At 40.8% G+C, this 22,595-nt stretch overlaps 1 protein-coding gene across 1 annotated transcript in view; it reads left to right on the top strand.

Annotated features, from left to right (window-relative positions):
- LOC146856204 (hepatic lectin-like) overlaps positions 1-22,595 on the top strand; it is a 109,583-nt gene that overhangs the window by 71,284 nt on the left and 15,704 nt on the right. Inside the window, exons 3-4 of the mRNA XM_085654250.1 lie at positions 15,134-15,202; positions 22,519-22,581. Of these exons, the coding sequence (XP_085510376.1) occupies positions 15,134-15,202; positions 22,519-22,581 (132 nt within the window). The remainder of the gene's footprint in view (positions 1-15,133; positions 15,203-22,518; positions 22,582-22,595) is intronic.

Raw genomic sequence — 22,595 nt, 5'->3', positions numbered from 1 at the left:
CATATATAAATTAGACAAACATTATCTTCCTAAAATAAGTACAATTCTTGAAAGGTATCACTTTGGCAAAAGAATGCAACATGAAGAGGAAACGGTGGAAAGTTACTTAACTGATTTGAGGAAGTTAGATTCTTCATGCAAATTCGATGGCTTAGTTGATGAGCACTTACGTGATCAATTCATGTTGGGTTGCAACATGGATAAGGTTAGGGAAGAACTATGGCTTAGGGATGAGCCTACTTTGGATGAGGTTATTGTGGTGGCAAAAAGAATAGAGCACTCGTTGAAGTGTGTTGCCTTTATTAACAAAGATAAAACAGCTGACTCCAAAGTACAAAGTGTGAATGAAAAGAAAGTTGCTCCCAAAACAGAAGACAGGGAGAAGTTTGTTAATAATAAAGGAAAGATTAATAGTTCTTCTCTCTCTTTGAGATATTATAGGTGTGACAAGTCTGGTCATCTCGCGAATGATAAAAAATGCCCTGCTCTAGGTAACATTTGTAATAAATGTAAAAAAAAGGGGCATTATCAATCAGTTTGTAAAACTAAACCTCCTCCTAGGGTTAAAACAATAGATGTGTGTGAGGGTGATGGTGTCAATGCAAGTTATGATGAGTATGAGTGTGGACAGATTATTTCTGAGATTGGTTGTCTTACTAATAAGAGGTCATGCCCATTTGATGAAATTCTAGTTGATGACATTTCAACCCGTGCCTTATTCGACTCTGGTGCTAAAATAACTATTGTGTCCAGTGAATTTTACATGAGCAAGTTAAAGGACAAGGTGAATTTGTTCAAACCTGACAAAACTCAGGTAGCTTACGGTGGAGAACCTATAAAGTTACATGGTTATTTTTTGGGTATGATTGAGTATCGAGACAGGATAATTTCAGGAAAGGTTTACGTGCCAAAAAGGGGTGATAGTCTAATAAGTTGGATTCATCAGGGCGATCTTGGTGTTTACTTAGATCCCAATTCTGATCCTCAGATATTATTAAAGGACCCGGTGTGTGTTGTTGAGAAAGATTTTGATTGTGAATTCACGAGAAAGTTGAAGATGGAATTTCAAAATGTGTTTAATGATGGACTAGGTTGTTTAAAGGGTTATCAGCATAGGATTAAACTGAAAAATATTTCTATTCCTTCATCTTGTAAAGTCAGGGGAGTACCTTTGTCTATTAAAGATGAAATGGAGAAAGAGTTGGACATGTTAAAAAAAAATGGGATAATTGAAGAGGTGGAAGGAACTGAATGGTTTTCTCCAGTGGTCGCTGCAAGGAAAGCCAACGGGGATTTGCGTCTATGCATAGACTTGCGCCAATTGAATAAGAACGTAGTTGTGGACAGATATCCCCTGCCTAATATCAATGAGTTACTAGTCTTATTGGGTGGTGCTAAAGTTTTTAGTACGATCGACCTAACGTCGGCATACCACCAAATTGAACTTGAACCATCTTGCAGAGATCTAACGGCTTTTATTACTCCATTTGGAACGTTTCGCTTCATTAGGATGACTTTTGGTCTTGTTTCTGTGTCTTCAGTTTTTCAAAGGGTTATGGAAAGTTTGCTTAAAGGCATTGATGGTGTGTGCATTTACCAAGATGAATTACTGGTGTTTGGTAATGATGCAGAGCAACATGATTCTCGTCTCAAAGATATTCTTTCTAGGTTAAGTAATGGAAATTTGACAGTAAAGATTGAAAAGTGTAAATTCAGATCAGATTCTTTGAATTATCTTGGACATAATATCTCTGGAAAGGGTGTTAAACCAAAGGAAGACTTGGTTAGTTCTATTAATAAGTTGTCCGCACCTAGTTCTAGAGATGAGCTTATGAGTTTTCTCGGCATGATTGAGTATTACGCAAAATTTATTAAAGGGTTTTCAGAACTAACATCCAATATGACTTCTTCTTAAGAGAGGAACTAATTCTGCGTGGTCGAGTGGATGTCAGGAAGAATTTTTAACTATTAAGGAGAAGTTAGCTAGTGCGCCATTCTTACAGAGTTTTGATACTAATTTAAAATCTATTTTGACTACTGATGCAAGTGAAAAAGGGCTTGGTGCTGTGTTGCAACAGATGAGTCCTAAAGGAATAAAGACTATTATGTTTCTTTTGCGTGGCTTGAAAGAACCAGAAACCAGGTATTCGGTGGTCGAGCGTGAGTCCTTAGCGATCTTTTGGGCTATAAAGAAATTGAAGAAATTTCTGTGGGGCGTTGATTTCGAAGTTAGAACAGACCACAAGCCATTGGTGAAGATTTTTGAGAATAAAGGTTTGGAAATTATATCAAGTAGAATAACTAAATGGATAATTGGTCTTCAGGAGTACTCGTTTTCTATCAAGTATATTCCTGGTGTAGATAATGTGGTTGCGGGTGTATTTTCAAGATTAGTTTCTGAGGATTGTAGTGAGTGTGATGATGTTGATGAATGTGGTGAATGGGTTTGTACTGTGGAACCTAATCATATTTCTCAAGAGAAATGGTCTGATGAGGTGGTAGGAGATGATACTCTCAAAGAAGTTATGAATCTGATCGAGAGTAATTGGGTAAGTGCGAAATGTGGTTCAGATGGGACTAAACCTTTCTGGTATGTGAGGGATGAACTTGCGGTTGATGGAGGCATATTATTCAGGGGTTCGAAACTCATTCCTCCTGAGAAACTTAGGAAAGAATTAGTAAATTTGGGTCATGTTACCAAGACAAAAGAGAGGCTACGTTCATCTTATTGGTGGCCAGGTATGTATAAATGTATTGAGAGGAAAATCCGCGACTGTGTTATGTGCAATGTAAGTGATAAATCCAAAGTACACAGGGTGCAACCCATGGTTGTTAGGTCTCAACCTAAATCACCATGGGATGATATTTCTTTGGATATTTTAGGACCAATTAACATGACGGGTTCTCAGATTTATCTCTTAGTAATAATTGATATGTACTCTCGCTGGCCCGAGGTTTTTTTTTTAACTAGTATTGACTCTACGAATGTCATCAAATGTTTGAAAAAGTAGTTCGGTAGAGAGGGGTTGCCTAAGTCAATTCTGTCTGACAATGGTGTACAATTTGTTTCCAAAGAAATGGAAGAATTTTTAAGTTTGTGTGGGATTTTGCATAAAAGATGTTCTCTCTATCATCCCGAGGCAAACGGAATGGTACAGAGGTTTAATAGGGTTTTAAAAGAAACGATTACTCTTGCAAAACCTCTTGCTCTGGATTGGAGGAGTGAAGTTCTTAAAAAAATCGAGGAATATAGAAGAACTCCTCATTCAACTACAGGGAAAACTCCATTTTTTTTGTTCCGTAGGAGAATTCCTAACACACATTTGGAGCCGAGTTGGGTTAATGAGTACAGTGTGAGCAAGGGTAGAGGGAATGTGCGTAATGAAGATGATCTTAACCTCTTCAGTGCCCATGACGAGATAGTCTCGTCATGGAGCACGGTTGCGCTGTGCCCATGACGAGACTATCTCGTCATGAACCCCACCCACTAGTGCAACGCCCGGCACAGGAGGGGGAAAGGGCGTGGCACTGAAGGGGTTAAGGAAAGGGAAGATTGTAAAGTTAGTAAAAGAAAGATTAATTTTGACAGTAGGAAATGTGTCAAGCTATTAAAAGTGAAAATTGGTGATTTAGAGGCAATCAAAAAGCCTGGGCAAGTTGGAAATGCAAATCTAAAGTATTTTAAACCTATGACTGTTATTAAGGTTTTTAGGAAGGCTGTCAAGACTCAAGATCACCGTGTATGGAATCTGAACAGAGTGGTAGTTCTGAAAAATGGGCACAGCAAGATGAATGAGAGTGATGTTCACAGAAACTTAAAGGAGGATACATTGAGGAAGAATCTATCTACTCCTGCTGTGGAGGTCCGACGTTCATAGAGGGCTTTTTCACGTCCTAATTATTTAAAGGAATATGTTTAATAACGTAGTTATTTTTTTGTGTGTTTTTTTTCCGTTTATTTTATTTTGCAGGAAAGGGAGATGTGTAGTATCTCCTATTTCTATTGTGGTTGCTGTGTATGACATACTTGAGTTGTTAGAAAAGAAAACAGCTGGTGTGCACTCAAATAATAAAAGTAAACCCAAATTTAATGAGTAGTTCACTAACTTAAGTAAAGCTTAGTGTGCTGACCCTGAGGTGGTTCCACCCACCACCTGAATTCAAAAGCGTAAGGAACTAGAGCAAAATGTTCTAGACAGGGAATGCACTACTTATGAAACTCAGAAAATGAGTAAAAGACAAGTAAAACATCATTGTCAATTTAACCCAACAGGGAATAAAGTACAACATATAAACATCTATGAGTTATCCGAAAATCAAACGAGTGAATCTTCTTTTATTCTTGTAGCAGTGTTGATTTATTCACACTTCTATCAAAATCAAAGCGCAATTAAAGATGCATATATACAACGTAATGTATTACAAATGGTATAGCTCAAATTTCATATTTTCCCAATGCATTTCGGGCGTGATGTTCGCCCTTCTTCAGGGGCATCTGAAAGTAAAACATCAATCAATCATGTGTGTGATAACTGATCAAGAGCAAAAGTATGACAATTTGAAGGAAGGCGGTTTTGACGTCACGTGGGTCTTACGACAAAAGTAAAGCAGTGGAGAATTTATAGTTATCATAAAAGACCAAGAGGGGGTGTAGTCCCAGCAAGAGAGCAGCGTGATTGTAAACAGGAAAGTGAAAGGCACCGTGTCTAGCTGAAAGTCGAACGTGCACAGAAACAAACGCGAAGCACCACCAAAGCTGAACGGCGGAGTAAATACCTTAAAGAGCTAGAGTCTCTAGAGTTAATCGAGAAGTGCGGGCAAGAGAAATCACAATCTACAAAATGAAAAACGTAATATTAAAAAATACACCAACAAAGCACTGATACGATAGTACCTTGAGCAAAGAGAACGCTTACCAAAGATAATGCTGGCCCTGAACGGACAATCAACAACAGTCGAAAACTGTATTGACAATGGCGCGGCAACAGCGCGGTAATGAGAAATGTGGCAGCCTGCAAAGTAACAGGTTGGAAAAATAAGACTCAGCGGATAGTAAACCGCGAGAACTCGGAACTAAAAAAAGCCAAGTCAATAATAATACCTGGAAGTGACTGCAGATATCTATCAAATTCGTCCGTATGTTCAAGGTGCAAGGAGTTAATCCACACGTGGATACCAGTAGGGTGCGGGATCACGGTTGAAACGAAAGTGGGGGCGGGTTTATAAACACGGAAGACAATGGCGGCCATGTTAAATCGGGAAATGGGAAACAAGTGCAACGAAAGAGGGACTAATCAACACAAAAGACAGTGGCGGCCATATTAGATTTTCGGTAATAGAGGAACAGAGAAAACATAGAAAGCAAGAAAAGTGGAGAAATATGCAACAATGTAATATAACGTGCGCGTTTCAAGAAATATCATAAATCCTGCCTATTTACAGTCTAGTAGATTGATCATGAAAATACATAAAACAAACATGCTATCTTATTGTGGGTGAAGTCCCAAATTAATGACGATAGTGCTGAAACATGAAAACTAATATTCAAGGCGACCTGCCTATTTACAATCTACAAAATGTATAAAAAGTCAATTAACACGGCATTATATTTAACAATTGACGATGCCCAATTGAAATGTGAATACGTACTAGTGTGTGTATCGACAATTTAAGAAATACGAATGATAAATCTCCCATGATCATACAAAAAATACTAGCTTTATAAACATTAGAATGGGCACCATTAAAAACCAGAATCTTATGTGGTTAAAGACCCATGTGTGTACGTGAAAAATAAATTAAGGGCAAATGTGATCTATAGGTGCTCAAATGCAAAATGGGGACTACTATAACTACCCTCCTATGACTGAATGTGAAATTTACAGAAAACAGGCAAATTCAATTTTGTCATTGAGACCTTTGGGACTCAAGGTATTAAGATATCGAATCCAAAAGGACTCCCTTTGTACGATGAATTTACTCATGTCGCGGTCATTGCGATGTTGAACAACCTCAATGACACTGAATTTGAGCTGAGGAATCGTGTGATGTGAATCACTCCAGTGACTAGCCAGTGGTGACGATGTGGATCTGGTTCGAATACGGCTTTTGTGCTCCGTGATGCGAATGCGTACAGATCTCTCAGTTTTGCCTACATAATATAGGCCACAAGGGCATCGAATAATGTATATAACATTTGCCGTGTTACAATTGGCAGTGAAGTTGAACTGAATAGGCTTGCCTGACCAGGGGTGAGCCAGAGACACACCTGTAATGACATTATTACAGTGTGAGCAATTGTAACATCTAGTCATTCCTTTGAATGTCACATCAGTATCCAATACTCGCTTTTTGAGAAGCTCCTTGAGATTATTGGAGCGTTTGTATGCGAAAAGTGGTGGATGAGTGAACAAGTTCCCAAAATCTGGTTCACTCTGAAGAATATCCCATCTGTTAAGGATGGTTTTTTTGATGGCAGGAGAGAGGGTCGAGAATTTAGACACATAGACTTCCCTGGATTGAGAGGGTTTAGTACGTTTCTCCAAAAGTGTTGAACGGGACACCTGATTAAGACGTTGGACTGAAGCTTCAATGAGTTGATTAGGATAACCACGTGTCAGGAAACGAGTTTTTGTCTCTTCAAGGGTGGTATGCAGTTGAGAGTCATCAGAAATAATGCGTTTAATTCTCAAAAATTGAGAATAGGGGAGATGACGTTTCAATGAATGAGGATGAAAACTATCGTAGAGAAGCGTGTTGTTACAATCTGTGGGTTTAGTGAACAAAGAAGTTGTCAAATAATTAGATGAAAGGTCGATATGTACATCAAGATATGAAATTGAATGTTTATCCAGTGTGTGTGTAAACTGAATTCGTGGATTGATATTATTTAGGGCTGACAGTTTTGATTCCAGTGTCTGTCTGTTACCTTTCCACATGATGAAAATATCGTCGATATATCGGCGATATATGACAAGATGATCTGTCCATTCACTGTCATTAAGAATGTTCTCCTGTTCGAATTTCATCATATAGATATTTGCGTAGCTGGGAGCTCCCGCAAAACCCATAGATGTTCCGTGAGTTTGGAGAAAAAATTGATTATTCCACGTGAAGTAACTGTGAAATAAACAAAAGTGCAAAAGTTCCAAAAGAAAGATTTTGTTTGCAGGGATAGTATCCATTTGGAGCAATGCCCATTCAATCGCTTCAATACCCTCAGAATGTGGAATTGACGTGTATAAAGATACCACGTCAATTGTGAGTAGCCAAATGTCATCAAAACTCTGGAGATTGAGATTACTGAGTATCTGCAAAAAGTGTGTGGTGTCTTGTACATATGTACTACCAGTCTGAACAAACGGTTGCAAAAAGTAATCCAAATACCGGCCAATGGGATCATGGATAGAATCACACCCTGATACTATCGGTCGCATTGGTGGATTGTTTAGGCGTTTGTGTATCTTCGGAAGGGCGTAGATAACTGGTCTACGAGGGAATTTGTTGTACAAAAAGTCATGTGTCTTGGTGTTAATCCAATTCATGTCTTTGGCATGTTTAAGAATGGTCAGCAGTGTTGCTTGGAATTCAACAGTGGGGTCCGACTGTAGTGGAACATAAGTGGACTCATCAGACAGCATTTCGCTGATTGCTGATTCATAAAAACAAGTGTCCATTATCACCAATGCACCACCTTTATCGGCCGCTTGAAAAGTTAAAGAGGGGTTATTCCTCAAACTCTTCAATGCGACTTTATCCTGTGGTGTGAGATTCTGATGTTTTTTCGATGGTGCTTCCAGATGCAATAGATCGTGTTTGACCAATGATTCAAAAGTGTCTAGCACTTTATGAGTGCACACCAGCTGTTTTCTTTTCTCACACTCTGTGTCTCTTTTTTCCACCCGCAACAGCTAATTGTAGCACCACATTGAAATATGTCATTTGATGAAATTCTTAATCTAACCGCCAACAAGGCAGATACCTTGGCATATACTGATAATGAAGCACAAGCAATATATGGACTTATACGGGAGGCTCGTACATTTGACGCCACACAGGGCTCAACCACACAGCAACTACGACAACTTGAATATTTGATGCGTCGCGAAATAAACCAGCGACTGCATGCTACTACTTTAATACAGTATCACAAAGCCAGCAGGATTCCAAGAGGGCTGAGACTTCCACTTAGACCTATGATGTTTAAAATGAATAAAAAATTCATGGAAAAATGGTTTTCAATACTCAATAAGTGCTCATTAGACTTAATTTTACTGATTGTGGAAGAACTTTCTAAGGTAATAGCTGACCTTGAAACGGAAATTTCTGAACTACAAGATTCGTTAAAAAAACATATGACTAGTGAAGCTTTGTCAAACTCCCTAGAAGCTATTAACAACAAGTTGGATGGTTACGCTAAGGAAATTCACGAACGTAAAGTCCGCAAGTTTAGGCGGGACACTATTGATTATAAATTAGACGAAGTTTACTCGTGGGCTGAAGTGTACGCTCAGAAACGAACATTTACTAAATCAGGTGATGCTTCATCTGAGGAAAGTGTAGCTTCGCTAAGTGATACCCGTTTAAATAGACCTCCAGTACCAACCGTGAATGAGTCAGGGAGCACATCAGCCCCATCTACTTCTAGCTCTAAGGCTTCTTTTTTAGAAATAAGCCCATCGGCAAACAATCCACCCACGAGCCAATCTCTCCTCGATCCAATTCCATCAAAACCCGTCGAGGTAGTGGAAAGCTCAAAATCGCAAAGCACAGGCAGGAGACAGAAATAACACTAGTTGTGAACATTTCTTCTTCCAATTTGACAGATTCACAGATAACTTTCCTCAATAAGGGCACATCTTTTGTCCCCACTTACCATACCACCTCATTTCAATCAGAGGTTGAACTATATAAATTCATGAGGAAATTAAGATTGCGATACTTTTTTTCAACGCAAATTGTTTCTGCTCCTACAACCAGTGAGTCGGAATTCAAAGAGTTTAAACCTAAGAGTACCTTTGTATCCCCAGTTTCGCATAAAGTGCTAGACACTTTTGAATCATTGGTCAAACACGATCTATTGCATCTGGAAGCACCATCGAAAAAACATCAGAATCTCACACCACAGGATAAAGTCGCATTGAAGAGTTTGAGGAATAACCCCTCTTTAACTTTTCAAGCGGCCGATAAAGGTGGTGCATTGGTGATAATGGACACTTGTTTTTATGAATCAGCAATCAGCGAAATGCTGTCTGATGAGTCCACTTATGTTCCACTACAGTCGGACCCCACTGTTGAATTCCAAGCAACACTGCTGACCATTCTTAAACATGCCAAAGACATGAATTGGATTAACACCAAGACACATGACTTTTTGTACAACAAATTCCCTCGTAGACCAGTTATCTACGCCCTTCCGAAGATACACAAACGCCTAAACAATCCACCAATGCGACCGATAGTATCAGGGTGTGATTCTATCCATGATCCCATTGGCCGGTATTTGGATTACTTTTTGCAACCGTTTGTTCAGACTGGTAGTACATATGTACAAGACACCACACACTTTTTGCAGATACTCAGTAATCTCAATCTCCAGAGTTTTGATGACATTTGGCTACTCACAATTGACGTGGTATCTTTATACACGTCAATTCCACATTCTGAGGGTATTGAAGCGATTGAATGGGCATTGCTCCAAATGGATACTATCCCTGCAAACAAAATCTTTCTTTTGGAACTTTTGCACTTTTGTTTATTTCACAGTTACTTCACGTGGAATAATCAATTTTTTCTCCAAACTCACGGAACATCTATGGGTTTTGCGGGAGCTCCCAGCTACGCAAATATCTATATGATGAAATTCGAACAGGAGAACATTCTTAATGACAGTGAATGGACAGATCATCTTGTCATATATCGCCGATATATCGACGATATTTTCATCATGTGGAAAGGTAACAGACAGACACTGGAATCAAAACTGTCAGCCCTAAATAATATCAATCCACGAATTCAGTTTACACACACACTGGATAAACATTCAATTTCATATCTTGATGTACATATCGACCTTTCATCTAATTATTTGACAACTTCTTTGTTCACTAAACCCACAGATTGTAACAACACGCTTCTCTACGATAGTTTTCATCCTCATTCATTGAAACGTCATCTCCCCTATTCTCAATTTTTGAGAATTAAACGCATTATTTCTGATGACTCTCAACTGCATACCACCCTTGAAGAGACAAAAACTCGTTTCCTGACACGTGGTTATCCTAATCAACTCATTGAAGCTTCAGTCCAACGTCTTAATCAGGTGTCCCGTTCAACACTTTTGGAGAAACGTACTAAACCCTCTCAATCCAGGGAAGTCTATGTGTCTAAATTCTCGACCCTCTCTCCTGCCATCAAAAAAACCATCCTTAACAGATGGGATATTCTTCAGAGTGAACCAGATTTTGGGAACTTGTTCACTCATCCACCACTTTTCGCATACAAACGCTCCAATAATCTCAAGGAGCTTCTCAAAAAGCGAGTATTGGATACTGATGTGACATTCAAAGGAATGACTAGATGTTACAATTGCTCACACTGTAATAATGTCATTACAGGTGTGTCTCTGGCTCACCCCTGGTCAGGCAAGCCTATTCAGTTCAACTTCACTGCCAATTGTAACACGGCAAATGTTATATACATTATTCGATGCCCTTGTGGCCTATATTATGTAGGCAAAACTGAGAGATCTGTACGCATTCGCATCACGGAGCACAAAAGCCGTATTCGAACCAGATCCACATCGTCACCACTGGCTAGTCACTGGAGTGATTCACATCACACGATTCCTCAGCTCAAATTCAGTGTCATTGAGGTTGTTCAACATCGCAATGACCGCGACATGAGTAAATTCATCGTACAAAGGGAGTCCTTTTGGATTCGATATCTTAATACCTTGAGTCCCAAAGGTCTCAATGACAAAATTGAATTTGCCTGTTTTCTGTAAATTTCACATTCAGTCATAGGAGGGTAGTTATAGTAGTCCCCATTTTGCATTTGAGCACCTATAGATCACATTTGCCCTTAATTTATTTTTCACGTACACACATGGGTCTTTAACCACATAAGATTCTGGTTTTTAATGGTGCCCATTCTAATGTTTATAAAGCTAGTATTTTTTGTATGATCATGGGAGATTTATCATTCGTATTTCTTAAATTGTCGATACACACACTAGTACGTATTCACATTTCAATTGGGCATCGTCAATTGTTAAATATAATGCCGTGTTAATTGACTTTTTATACATTTTGTAGATTGTAAATAGGCAGGTCGCCTTGAATATTAGTTTTCATGTTTCAGCACTATCGTCATTAATTTGGGACTTCACCCACAATAAGATAGCATGTTTGTTTTATGTATTTTCATGATCAATCTACTAGACTGTAAATAGGCAGGATTTATGATATTTCTTGAAACGCGCACGTTATATTACATTGTTGCATATTTCTCCACTTTTCTTGCTTTCTATGTTTTCTCTGTTCCTCTATTACCGAAAATCTAATATGGCCGCCACTGTCTTTTGTGTTGATTAGTCCCTCTTTCGTTGCACTTGTTTCCCATTTCCCGATTTAACATGGCCGCCATTGTCTTCCGTGTTTATAAACCCGCCCCCACTTTCGTTTCAACCGTGATCCCGCACCCTACTGGTATCCACGTGTGGATTAACTCCTTGCACCTTGAACATACGGACGAATTTGATAGATATCTGCAGTCACTTCCAGGTATTATTATTGACTTGGCTTTTTTTAGTTCCGAGTTCTCGCGGTTTACTATCCGCTGAGTCTTATTTTTCCAACCTGTTACTTTGCAGGCTGCCACATTTCTCATTACCGCGCTGTTGCCGCGCCATTGTCAATACAGTTTTCGACTGTTGTTGATTGTCCGTTCAGGGCCAGCATTATCTTTGGTAAGCGTTCTCTTTGCTCAAGGTACTATCGTATCAGTGCTTTGTTGGTGTATTTTTTAATATTACGTTTTTCATTTTGTAGATTGTGATTTCTCTTGCCCGCACTTCTCGATTAACTCTAGAGACTCTAGCTCTTTAAGGTATTTACTCCGCCGTTCAGCTTTGGTGGTGCTTCGCGTTTGTTTCTGTGCACGTTCGACTTTCAGCTAGACACGGTGCCTTTCACTTTCCTGTTTACAATCACGCTGCTCTCTTGCTGGGACTACACCCCCTCTTGGTCTTTTATGATAACTATAAATTCTCCACTGCTTTACTTTTGTCGTAAGACCCACGTGACGTCAAAACCGCCTTCCTTCAAATTGTCATACTTTTGCTCTTGATCAGTTATCACACACATGATTGATTGATGTTTTACTTTCAGATGCCCCTGAAGAAGGGCGAACATCACGCCCGAAATGCATTGGGAAAATATGAAATTTGAGCTATACCATTTGTAATACATTACGTTGTATATATGCATCTTTAATTGCGCTTTGATTTTGATAGAAGTGTGAATAAATCAACACTGCTACAAGAATAAAAGAAGATTCACTCGTTTGATTTTCGGATAACTCATAGATGTTTATATGTTGTACTTTATTCCCTGTTGGGTTAAATTGACAATGATGTTTTACTTGTCTTTTACATACTTGAGTTGTTGCCATGTATGACATACTGGAGTTCTGTAGAATCTATGTGTAGTTGGAAGGTTGGGACATGAGAAGGTTGGGGCATTAGAAGGTTCTGGTTGAGAGCGGATGGAGCTGATCTGGTTTACTGGTGGACAGGATTTTTCTATATGGAATAAATTCATGTTCTTCAACTTATCCTTGTGAGAGTCTGCTTTTCAATACAACACTGGGCTTCTATTGGAATTTTCTGCTGCATATTATCAAGCCTCTTATCGCTGCTTTACCTGGAGTTTGCTGCCACTAAAGCGGCGATAATGTTTGCGCCTTTCTTGATAATATGGCCCTATAGTCTTTTCAGGTATGTTGAATGAAGGTAGCGGGTCGAGCGTGTGCACGCCTAATAGCGCAAGATCACACTGTTTTGAAGCTTTTGATGATATGTATGTTTGGGGTGCTCGGCCCATAATGTTATATTCTGGGAGAGACATGTGCCTGCAGTGGACAATAACATGGAAATTGTGTTGCCCCTTTGTGACTGTCAGTGGATTTGTGGGTCCACACCAAATGCAGACAGAGAGTGCCTCTGGAGCAGAGAATGACGGGAGACAAAGGCCATGACAATAGGAGTACTGGCAGCTTCCACCACACATAACCTTGCAGCCGAGCTGCTGGCATATTTAATCGGTGGGTGAAAAGACGGTTGCAGGTGTTTGTGTGTGTGTTTTTTTAACAGAAGAGAGGGGGTCTGGTTAGGTATTTTGCGGATCTGATGGACAAAGTCTCCCCAGGTTACTGCTGCAGGAAACTTGGTAGATATCTTTTTTTATTGGAAGTGTTTTCAGGGAGCCTGTAGCTGCTGATATGAGATTAAGAGAGTCAGGTTAGTGAGCAAGGGAAAAAATGGTCTGAGAAGACTGGTTACTGCCCCAATATTAAAGGGGGATGCATGTGATATTGAAGACGTTGATCTCTGAGAGGGGAAATAACCTTTACAATGCAGTCATTACATCGCACTACATTTACAACGCAGTCATTACATTGCAACATCCTTTACAACGCATGTCACTACAACGCAGCCATTACATTGCATGTCACTGCAACGCATGACACTACAACGCATGTCACTACAACGCAGGCATTACATCGCATGTCATTACAAGGCATACCATTACAACGCATAGTACCCTTACACTATCCAACACTTACCCTACTGTTGCACCCCCTGGAGTTAGAAAAGTAATTTTTACCCCTACACTATCCAACACTTACCCTACTGTTGCACCCACTTGAGTTAGAATAGTGATTTTTACCCCTACACTATCAAACATTTACCTTAAATGCAATGTAATGGTATGCATTGTAATGGTATGCGTTGTAAAGGTATAATGCGATGTAATGGAATGTGTTGTAAATGTAGTTTAAAAAAATTTGTTGTAATGGCATGCGATGTAAAAGTATGCGTTGTAAAGGATGTTGCGATCTAAAAACTGCATTGTAAAGGCATGCGTTGTAAATGTATGCGTTGTAACGTCATACATTCCTCTGAGAGTGATAGGAGGGTTTGTCGAGCCTATTTGTCTTCCAGAGCTTTTAGGGTGGCAGGTTTCTTAGGCTTAATAAAGCAAGATACAAAGGTTAAAACCAATGGGCTACGAGGAATATTTTACTATATAACAAAGTGTATATCCTCATTAATAAACAGAAATGACTTGGTTAGTTCAGCCGTCCTCTTTGTAAACTTGTGCACACTGGCTGCCTCATAGACAGTGATTCAACAAAATACCAAGGTAGTGGAAGTGTCATTGTGTACTTGTCATTGTGTGCCCTTTGGCCCCTGAAGATGACACAGGGTTGACTACTTGGTCTGCGCTTCACCACTTAACACACTCCTACTTATCTAGTACGCCTAGGAGAAGAAAAAGTAGTGTAAACCAAAGAAGTAAACATGGTCTGAGAGTACAGTTGGCTTAGCAGGGGTCAGTGCCAGGCGTACTAAAGGGCACGCCAGGAGTCATAGAGAGCATTAGGATTTCCATCAGCGGCTTCTATCTGCATAGTAATCCTGTGGTTAAGTTCTTAAATATAAATGCTGTCCTCACCTAGATTGTGCTTGCTGAGCCATTGCTATCTACCTGAATTTTTGTCATTTTAGTGGTCACTGAATCCAAAAATCCAATTTGTGGGCAACACGTTCATTTATTTGCTGGTTTGGGCCATTATCTCCACATTTGTTATTTTTATTGCCTGTCTTTTTTTTATGTTTTGTGTGTGAAACTGAGTGATGATTATTATATATGCGGTTGTACTACACTAATACACACTTCGCATGTTCGATGCTTTTGGGAAAAAAAGATGACAAATAAATTAACATATAATTCCTCCATAATTGTAGGCAGGTGTTGTGCAGTGTGTTAAATATTTTTGATTATTTTCACTTTTGTTGCAGGCCGAAAAGAGTAACATGACTGTACTGTTTTTTTCTTGCTCAATGCAGCCAGGAAACAGCCTCAGCAGGAGAAAAGCAATGACACTTCTATGGTCATCGCTGCAATGCAAGGCAATGGTAAGTTTTGACAACAACCACATTTTACTGAGTCCCATGGTGATCCTCTGACTCAAAGTAGTCGGACAAAGTCCAGGAAGACAGGACCCAGGCCAGATTTTCAGGATAACCATGTGCTTGTAAGTGGGATGAAGAACATAGATTTAAATAGGAGGGTAGCAGATTTTTGTTCTGAAGCCAATAATGCAGTGCCCAACACAAACTAAGTTATCTCTAGGATTTTCAATAAAGGAGGCCTGTTATTAACTGATAGAGCAGGGATTCAGAAATCTCAATCTCTTAGTATAATCATCAAAGAGAATTCCCCCACTGGTCGTATAGACCATTGATTGTGGACTTGAAGAGAAATAAAGGAGCTAGCATCAGCCATGCATTTCAGTCACAGTGAAACCAATGTGACTCCACGAGGGCGACAGATAGGATGGTGTCTAAACCTTAAGGGGTTATTAGCAATTTAGCCAGAGTTACAATTCATTAAATTAGCTGAGTTTAGTAAACATTTTGTAAGAGCATACATATGTTAATGGTCATGCAATTGGAATTTGCATATATCGGGGAAAAAGATGCAAAATACAACAACATATAGAAGGTCAAGTATAAAAGAAATTAGTTCCATAAAAGACCACCCCTATTCTAAATTAAGCATTGGAAGTATCGAGGAGATTTCTAAAAGGAAGGTATCAGCATCTGTTGAACTATTTAAGCTTTGGGGAAAGAGTATGAGTGCTCAAGCATAAAGCTCAACACCCGGGGAAGGGAAAATTAGTAGAGTTGAGAAAAGGTATTCTCTCCACGAAATTAAGACAGGATCTGCTAAACTATTCTAAGAAACACATAATTATTACGTGAAAGAAAGTTCTGAAAGACTCTTCCTATTGATTCCCACCAAATGGACCAACCAGCAAGCGTTGTTCTCTGGTAGCAGGTAGACTTCACAGGTTCTCATAGTCGAACAAAGAAGAGTACAGCTGCACAGTCTTGAATGTATCATTGGTCTGATCTGCCTGGTTCAGGATGATCTCTCCCACCACCAAATTCTACACGTCTGCACCTGCAGAGGAGACAAAACATCAAACCTTCAAAGAATTTATGAATGTAGAATACAAGTAAATTGGGCCTGGTTACAGGTTAGGCTAACCTAAATCAAAATGGCTTCTAAGCAAACACAGATAGTATGCAGAAATACATTGATTATATGTCGGGTATATATGTGTGACTTTCACTACGTAGATATGCGGTCACCTAGTGTTATTGAATTAATAAGATGCGGATGAAATGAATACATTTTAACACAAGTTATGGATAAATTGGAGATAAATTGATGATAAATTGGTGGAGCACTAAATTACCTTGCACCATAACTACTCAGTAGTACATGTTTCATGGAACTTAGATTTATGAAAGTATGAGTCAACCCGCCAGGTGCGCATTCCTTCCTGTGGCATGGAGGCTACATGCAGCTTACTAATTAGATATAAGGGCCTCATTATATGGTTTTTGGGCAGGATAGCGCCGCAAGGAATCCTATTTCGAAACAAAAGGTCAGGAATGTGCCGTATTTATGAGATATGGTTCATTCCTGTCCTTCTCCCCTGTGGTGGCGCACAATGGGCTGCCATGCGCCAACGCAGGCACCCTTGTGCCATGGTGCAAGGGTGCCTGTACTGCGGGGCTAATTGATTTTGTGCACGAAGGGACACCTGCCTGCACAAAATCAATAAATGCAGGCAATTTCCTCTTTCTGTGTGTGCTGTAGAATGCAGTACACAACGAAAAAGGAAGACCCAAGGATCCTCGTTGTGCCTCCCTAACACAACCCCTGGGGTGGCATTAGGTTCTGACTCATTCCCAGGTTTCTGATTTCTTGTAAATCTGGGAATGCTTCAGATTCCACGGGTGTTGCGTGGGAACACCAGCAGCAACACCCATGGAACGCCCCTTTCACAGAGTGTTCTGCATGAAAGGGGCACATATTTACTAGGCTATGAAACGTGGCCTTGTAACTATGCCGTGGCACCATAATGTCAAAAAAGTGCTGCACGGGGTCTCATAAATGAGGCCCTAAATATCTTGATATTTGTTAATATTGTCCATGATTCAGGATGTCTAGAGGTGCTGGCACACTAGCCGGCATACCATCAAGTTGGTGCTCTAAATAGCTTTACAGCATAGCATAACACAAGTAGCAAGTGAAAAAAAGTGACAATAGCATCTCTAACATAAAACATGTGTCAGACCCCATTTAGAGGGGCACAAGGCAGACTGGGTGCTACTGGGCTCAAACCGTCGTGGTTGAGTTAATTTGTCACTGGTGTCCCAGTTTTCATTCTACTATCACTCTACAAATTGGGCCATGTATAGCCCTTTCTTCATTTGACTCTCAGTGTAGCAAAGGCAAGTGGTCAAAGCCTTCTCTGAACGATTGTGTGGTAGGCAGTTCACACATTGACGGCCAAATAACATACACAAAAACATCAGATCCAAAAAAACATAATGTTGAAAAGAAAGTACTTTTAATTTCACAACGGAACAAAATGCGACATAATTCAAATTATACATCAAACAGGGTCATAAGTTATGCTTTACCATGAGGTAAGAGGCAGCCGCCCGGGGTGGGCAGCAGGCACAGGTGGCATTCCTGCCCTTATGTGTATTCATCCTTTGAAAATCACTGCAGCGGCTGCTGTGAGCATGACTATTTGTACAGTACTGGGTCTGTGTGCAGGCACACGTGGCACCACCAGTCTTCGGTAGCAGCGACTCTTCAAGGTCGGCTATGGAGTGTCACTTCAGCTTGTGAAAGTTGTGGCCACTAGGCCAAGTCTTCTTCATCATGACTGGGGACAATTGCAGCCTCTGAGTTGGTTTTGGGCTTTCTGATTTGATGGTGGTTCAGTCTACTCCTTCTCGCTGTTGGTGGCAGTATCTACCACTTGTCCTGTTGCAGGCTGCCAGGTAGCACCTAATGACAGGCTCTGATACAATCCTATTGGAAGCTCCTCAAGAACTGTGCGGAGAGACTGGGGAGAACTCTTCACACCTTCGGTCACTCTCGGATGGCTCTCTTTGGATAACTTCCTCTGGGTGATCCTCATGCCAGGAACATCCTAGGCTTCTATTCCTGGCCAGTCTCTCCTCCTGCAGGTCACAGTACACCTCTTCCCTCTCTCAGCAAGGCAGGCAGACAGGCTTATAAGCTGTTCAGGCAGATCCTGATTGCTTTCATCTGAAAGTGCTGACTTCAGGTGATCTCCTCTCCCCTCACGGACACTGGCTGTCAGACAGTCACTAGCCCTGACTACACACCCGCTCTTTCAGTACTTTTCAGAACACTCCCTTCCTTGCTCAAGAAGAACGCAGGACTGGATATAAGTGATTGGTTTGGATCACACTTTTATACACATTTTCCAGACAGGGGAGGTGTATTCACTGTCTGAGGCTTCAAGACTGATTTGGAATGGACCCCTTTCAAATGTCTTTCTCAGGCTTCTCTCCAGACACAGTCTTTGAATGCGGTGGTGGTTCTGACAACAGGTAGCAATGGGGCAGGTGCCAATCTGGAGTACCCAAACAAGGCAACAAGGAAGTCTGAAATCTCAGCACATGATTTTCATAAGCCTTCCTGAAGTAGTAATCAGAGACAGACAAAAGGTCAGGCCACACCAAGAAAATCCTCACCTTAAAGAACAGAAACTTCAGTCACCCCTCATCCCTACAATTTTGTAACAGAAATAATCAGCAATCACTTGTTAATAAAGTCTTCAGGGAATTTCAAAAGGCAACGCTGTGTCTATCCTCCCCGGTCCAGTGTCTGGGTCTCCACCCCCCATCTAAAGTATTGCAGTTAATACACTTCCACTGTCTGCAGAAACTATCCTTACCCTCCATCTGGTACCAGGCTACAAACAGGGGCATCAAAAATTGGTGCTGCTGGCCTCAGTACTTACATTCACACACACAGAAGCCCACTACCATATGAATGTCATGCGCTGACTGTAAATTCACACATACTCAAGATGCAAATAGGATGCCAGTACTATGTTCAGGACTTTACATGAGGAGGTCAGTAAACCTTGGGCTCACTGACACAGAGAAAAATGTCCGGTCACACTACAAATCACAAAATCACTGCCACCGCCGCCTGAGGTGGTCCACCCAGGACAGGGGCAGTAGTCCACTGTCTGCTTTGTTTGCAGGCTTGGTGTGGCCCTACTGGGCACCGAACAGGTCATGGACTTCATAAATCAAGGCAGGGCCTAGGCCTCTGCTCTCATGCTAGATAAATGTGATGGCGGTACCAAAATAAAAGTCAGGATACCAGTTTCACTTGTGTTTGGGGCACTCAGGGCAGGGAAAAACATATGCATACTATGAATGGGACAATCTTGTTCCATCAATGTAACATGAATTGTATACCTCACCAAAACATAACATAATAACCAACCTTAATATAACACCCTATAAAACACAATGTCTAACATAAAACATATAAGAAATGCACCATGACCTAAAGCATATAACTCAATGTAACATAATACTAGTTAAAATAAAAGGGACAATCTTAGCATAAAAAGTGTAAATGTTTGCATTAGTGTCGTAATGCATTATCTGATCCCGCCTGAAATCGCCCCACTTCCAAATACAGCTCCTACCACAGTATTGAGAAAGCACCCTTCCCCTTGCTCATACCTTTGTTACACCAACCCGAATGGTCTTTTAATGGATGCCCATCAAACAGCACATGGTCTTCATAGCCATCTGCTGAGGTCAGCACCAGGTACCAGACAAGACTGACATACTGCAATGGCCAACTACCAAGGAAAGAACTTATAACCTTATTTGGAGTTTGACGGACAAAACACTCTGTAAAAAATGTGGGTGATATTCTTTCTCCAAAACAAAGGGTCCCTTATGTGCTATTTATCGCTAGTTTACCATTGATCAAACAGAGTGCACTGAAACAAAATTGTATCAAAGAATGTATGAATCTAAATCTGTTTGTTAGATTTAGATTTATACATTCTTTGATACAATTTTGGTTCAGTGCACTCTGTTTGATCATAGGTGAACTAGCGATAAATAGCACATAAGAGATGCTTTGTTTTTTAGTTTGTCTAACTACCCAGTCCCTTCTTGGCTCAATTGGGGTGACTCTATTTTTGGAGGAGGTGATATTCTTTCCGCCATAGTACAAGTGCTATAGACTAAAATGAACTTGTAATATGGTGAATGAGACATCTACCACTTTTGTGATGAAGTATCCTGTTTGCCAGACTCTACATAAGACCATTATTTCTTATTCAAAGACACAATGCCTATCGCACTGTGGCTGCCTCACCAGTTTCTTTCATCTAACACGCAAACTTCGAGATGTTGATTATGTCATAGCAATGCATTTTCTACATATATAATTTTAGATTTTGAATTTCAATTAAATTTAATTTCGTTTTTTACAATATGTACCTTGATGTATCCATTAGAGAAATTGGGAACATAAAAAATGTGTGTATCCCACCCACTACTTTTGATTTTGCCTTCAAGCGTCCTATGGGAAATAGTGATGGAGAAGCCTGTACAGATGTACAGTACCATTTTCTTACTTGCAGTATGTTAAATACCCTTCTGGTTTTCTTGATAGTGTTAAGTCCTTTCAGAGTATGAGAGTAGGTTGGCTTCTTTCACTCTCTTCTGTCTGTAAGGGGGGAGCACTGCACTCTATTGGATATGGGAAGGTGTCCGTCAATGCTTCTGCCTTACAACAGCTCTAGAACAGCCTTCATTCACCCAAATGATGAGAGTGTTAGGGGCTTAAGGTACCTGAACAGATGGTGTCAGGAGCTCTGGATACTGACGGTGTTAGAAGCTTTGTGCAAATCAAGAGACATGGTGAGAGGGGTGAGGTTTCTAGACAGCGTTGGTAAGTGAGGGCGCATCAACAGACACTGTGAGAGGCTTCGGCTTAAGAACAGACAGAATGAGCAGCCTAAGGCTCATAGACATACCTGTGAGGAACCGGTGTGCATGGCCAGAATTAGAGTTTGGAAGCACATCAGACCAGGGCACTGACCTGTAGAGGGGGCGCTGACCTCAGGGGCTGTACTGTGTGTAGCAATAACTTGATTTGAGAAATGAGGGGCACTTTTGCCTGGTAGAAGTGTGAGAATCCAAGGAGGAGGTCATGGAGGCGCTAAAAATGGTTGTCGCACAGGGTGCCACTAGCGCTAAAGCCAGCCCTGCCTGAGACACATGGACAAGGAGTGTGTACAGCTTCAGCAACATGACCAGGTATTTTGTGGACCTCAAGAAACATGGACAGTATGAGGATCATGGGACACATAGATAGTATGAGGGGCACAGAACATGAAATACGAGGATCTTGGGACCCTTGAACAGTGAAAGGAGCCTAAAACACTTGAACATGCAGTATAAGGAAATTGGCACACATAGTCAAGCAGTCTTAGAAGCTTCAGGCGCATGGACAGATCCATGCATAACTTCAGTGTTCACCCCCACAGCTGCCACTTTTAGTCCACTGTTATCTAAGTACCAAAAGAAGATTTACCTTCTAGTCAGTGGCGGCTGGTAGGCAACAGTGGCAGGGGGATGGGGTAAGGTGAGGGGTAGGGAAAAAAAAGAAAAGAAAAAGTACCTGGTAGTTGCCATCATCAGCCGTCGCTTCTCCAGCAGGAGCCAGGAAGTAAACAGCCTCCCAGAATCCCCTGACCAATCACAATGCTGCCCTACAGCAGCACTGTGATTGGTCTGAGCGCCGGGGTTCGGCGCTCAGAGAGGGACTAGGAGGCTGTGCATGTTCTCCACCCAGGCTGTACAATACAGCCTGCGGAGAACATGCAAAGTGCGCATGACGGTTTGGCCGTCCTGAGGCAATGGGCACTTAAGATGCAACCACCATTCCTCTTCCCTCGACATCAAGGGAGCCCACCCCGCCCTCACAACCTGGCTGCAGTGCAACTGAAACACGCAAAATAAAATGATAACGTTCCATTATTATCATTTTATTCTTCCTTTGCACTGCATTAAAGCAGTAGGGCGATGCTCCCCCGCCTTAGCGGAGGATCCACCCCTTCTACTAATGAGCACTGGATGAAAAGGATAGTTTTAAATGTTGTGAAGTATGATGGCATCTCGTTTTAACAAAACACTTAATAAAATAAGGACTTTATGAGCACTGATAGTGATCGATGAAATACGGCCGATGACACATCAGTAACACTTTTTGGAGAGATACTTGTGAACTTTAAAACTAAAGTATATAAAACCTACCCTAATTAACTAATTTTCCCCTTGTGTGACAGTTCAAACATCAGCTGATGCCCAGAGAACCCTAGGAGACCAGATGACTGCCCTGCAAAACAAAAGTGAGTATCACCTC

The sequence above is a fragment of the Triturus cristatus genome, chromosome 4_1 (assembly GCF_964204655.1).
Source record: "Triturus cristatus chromosome 4_1, aTriCri1.1, whole genome shotgun sequence".
Classification (NCBI taxonomy): Eukaryota; Metazoa; Chordata; class Amphibia; order Caudata; family Salamandridae; genus Triturus; species Triturus cristatus.
This window is presented reverse-complemented; position numbering and strand designations above follow the sequence as displayed.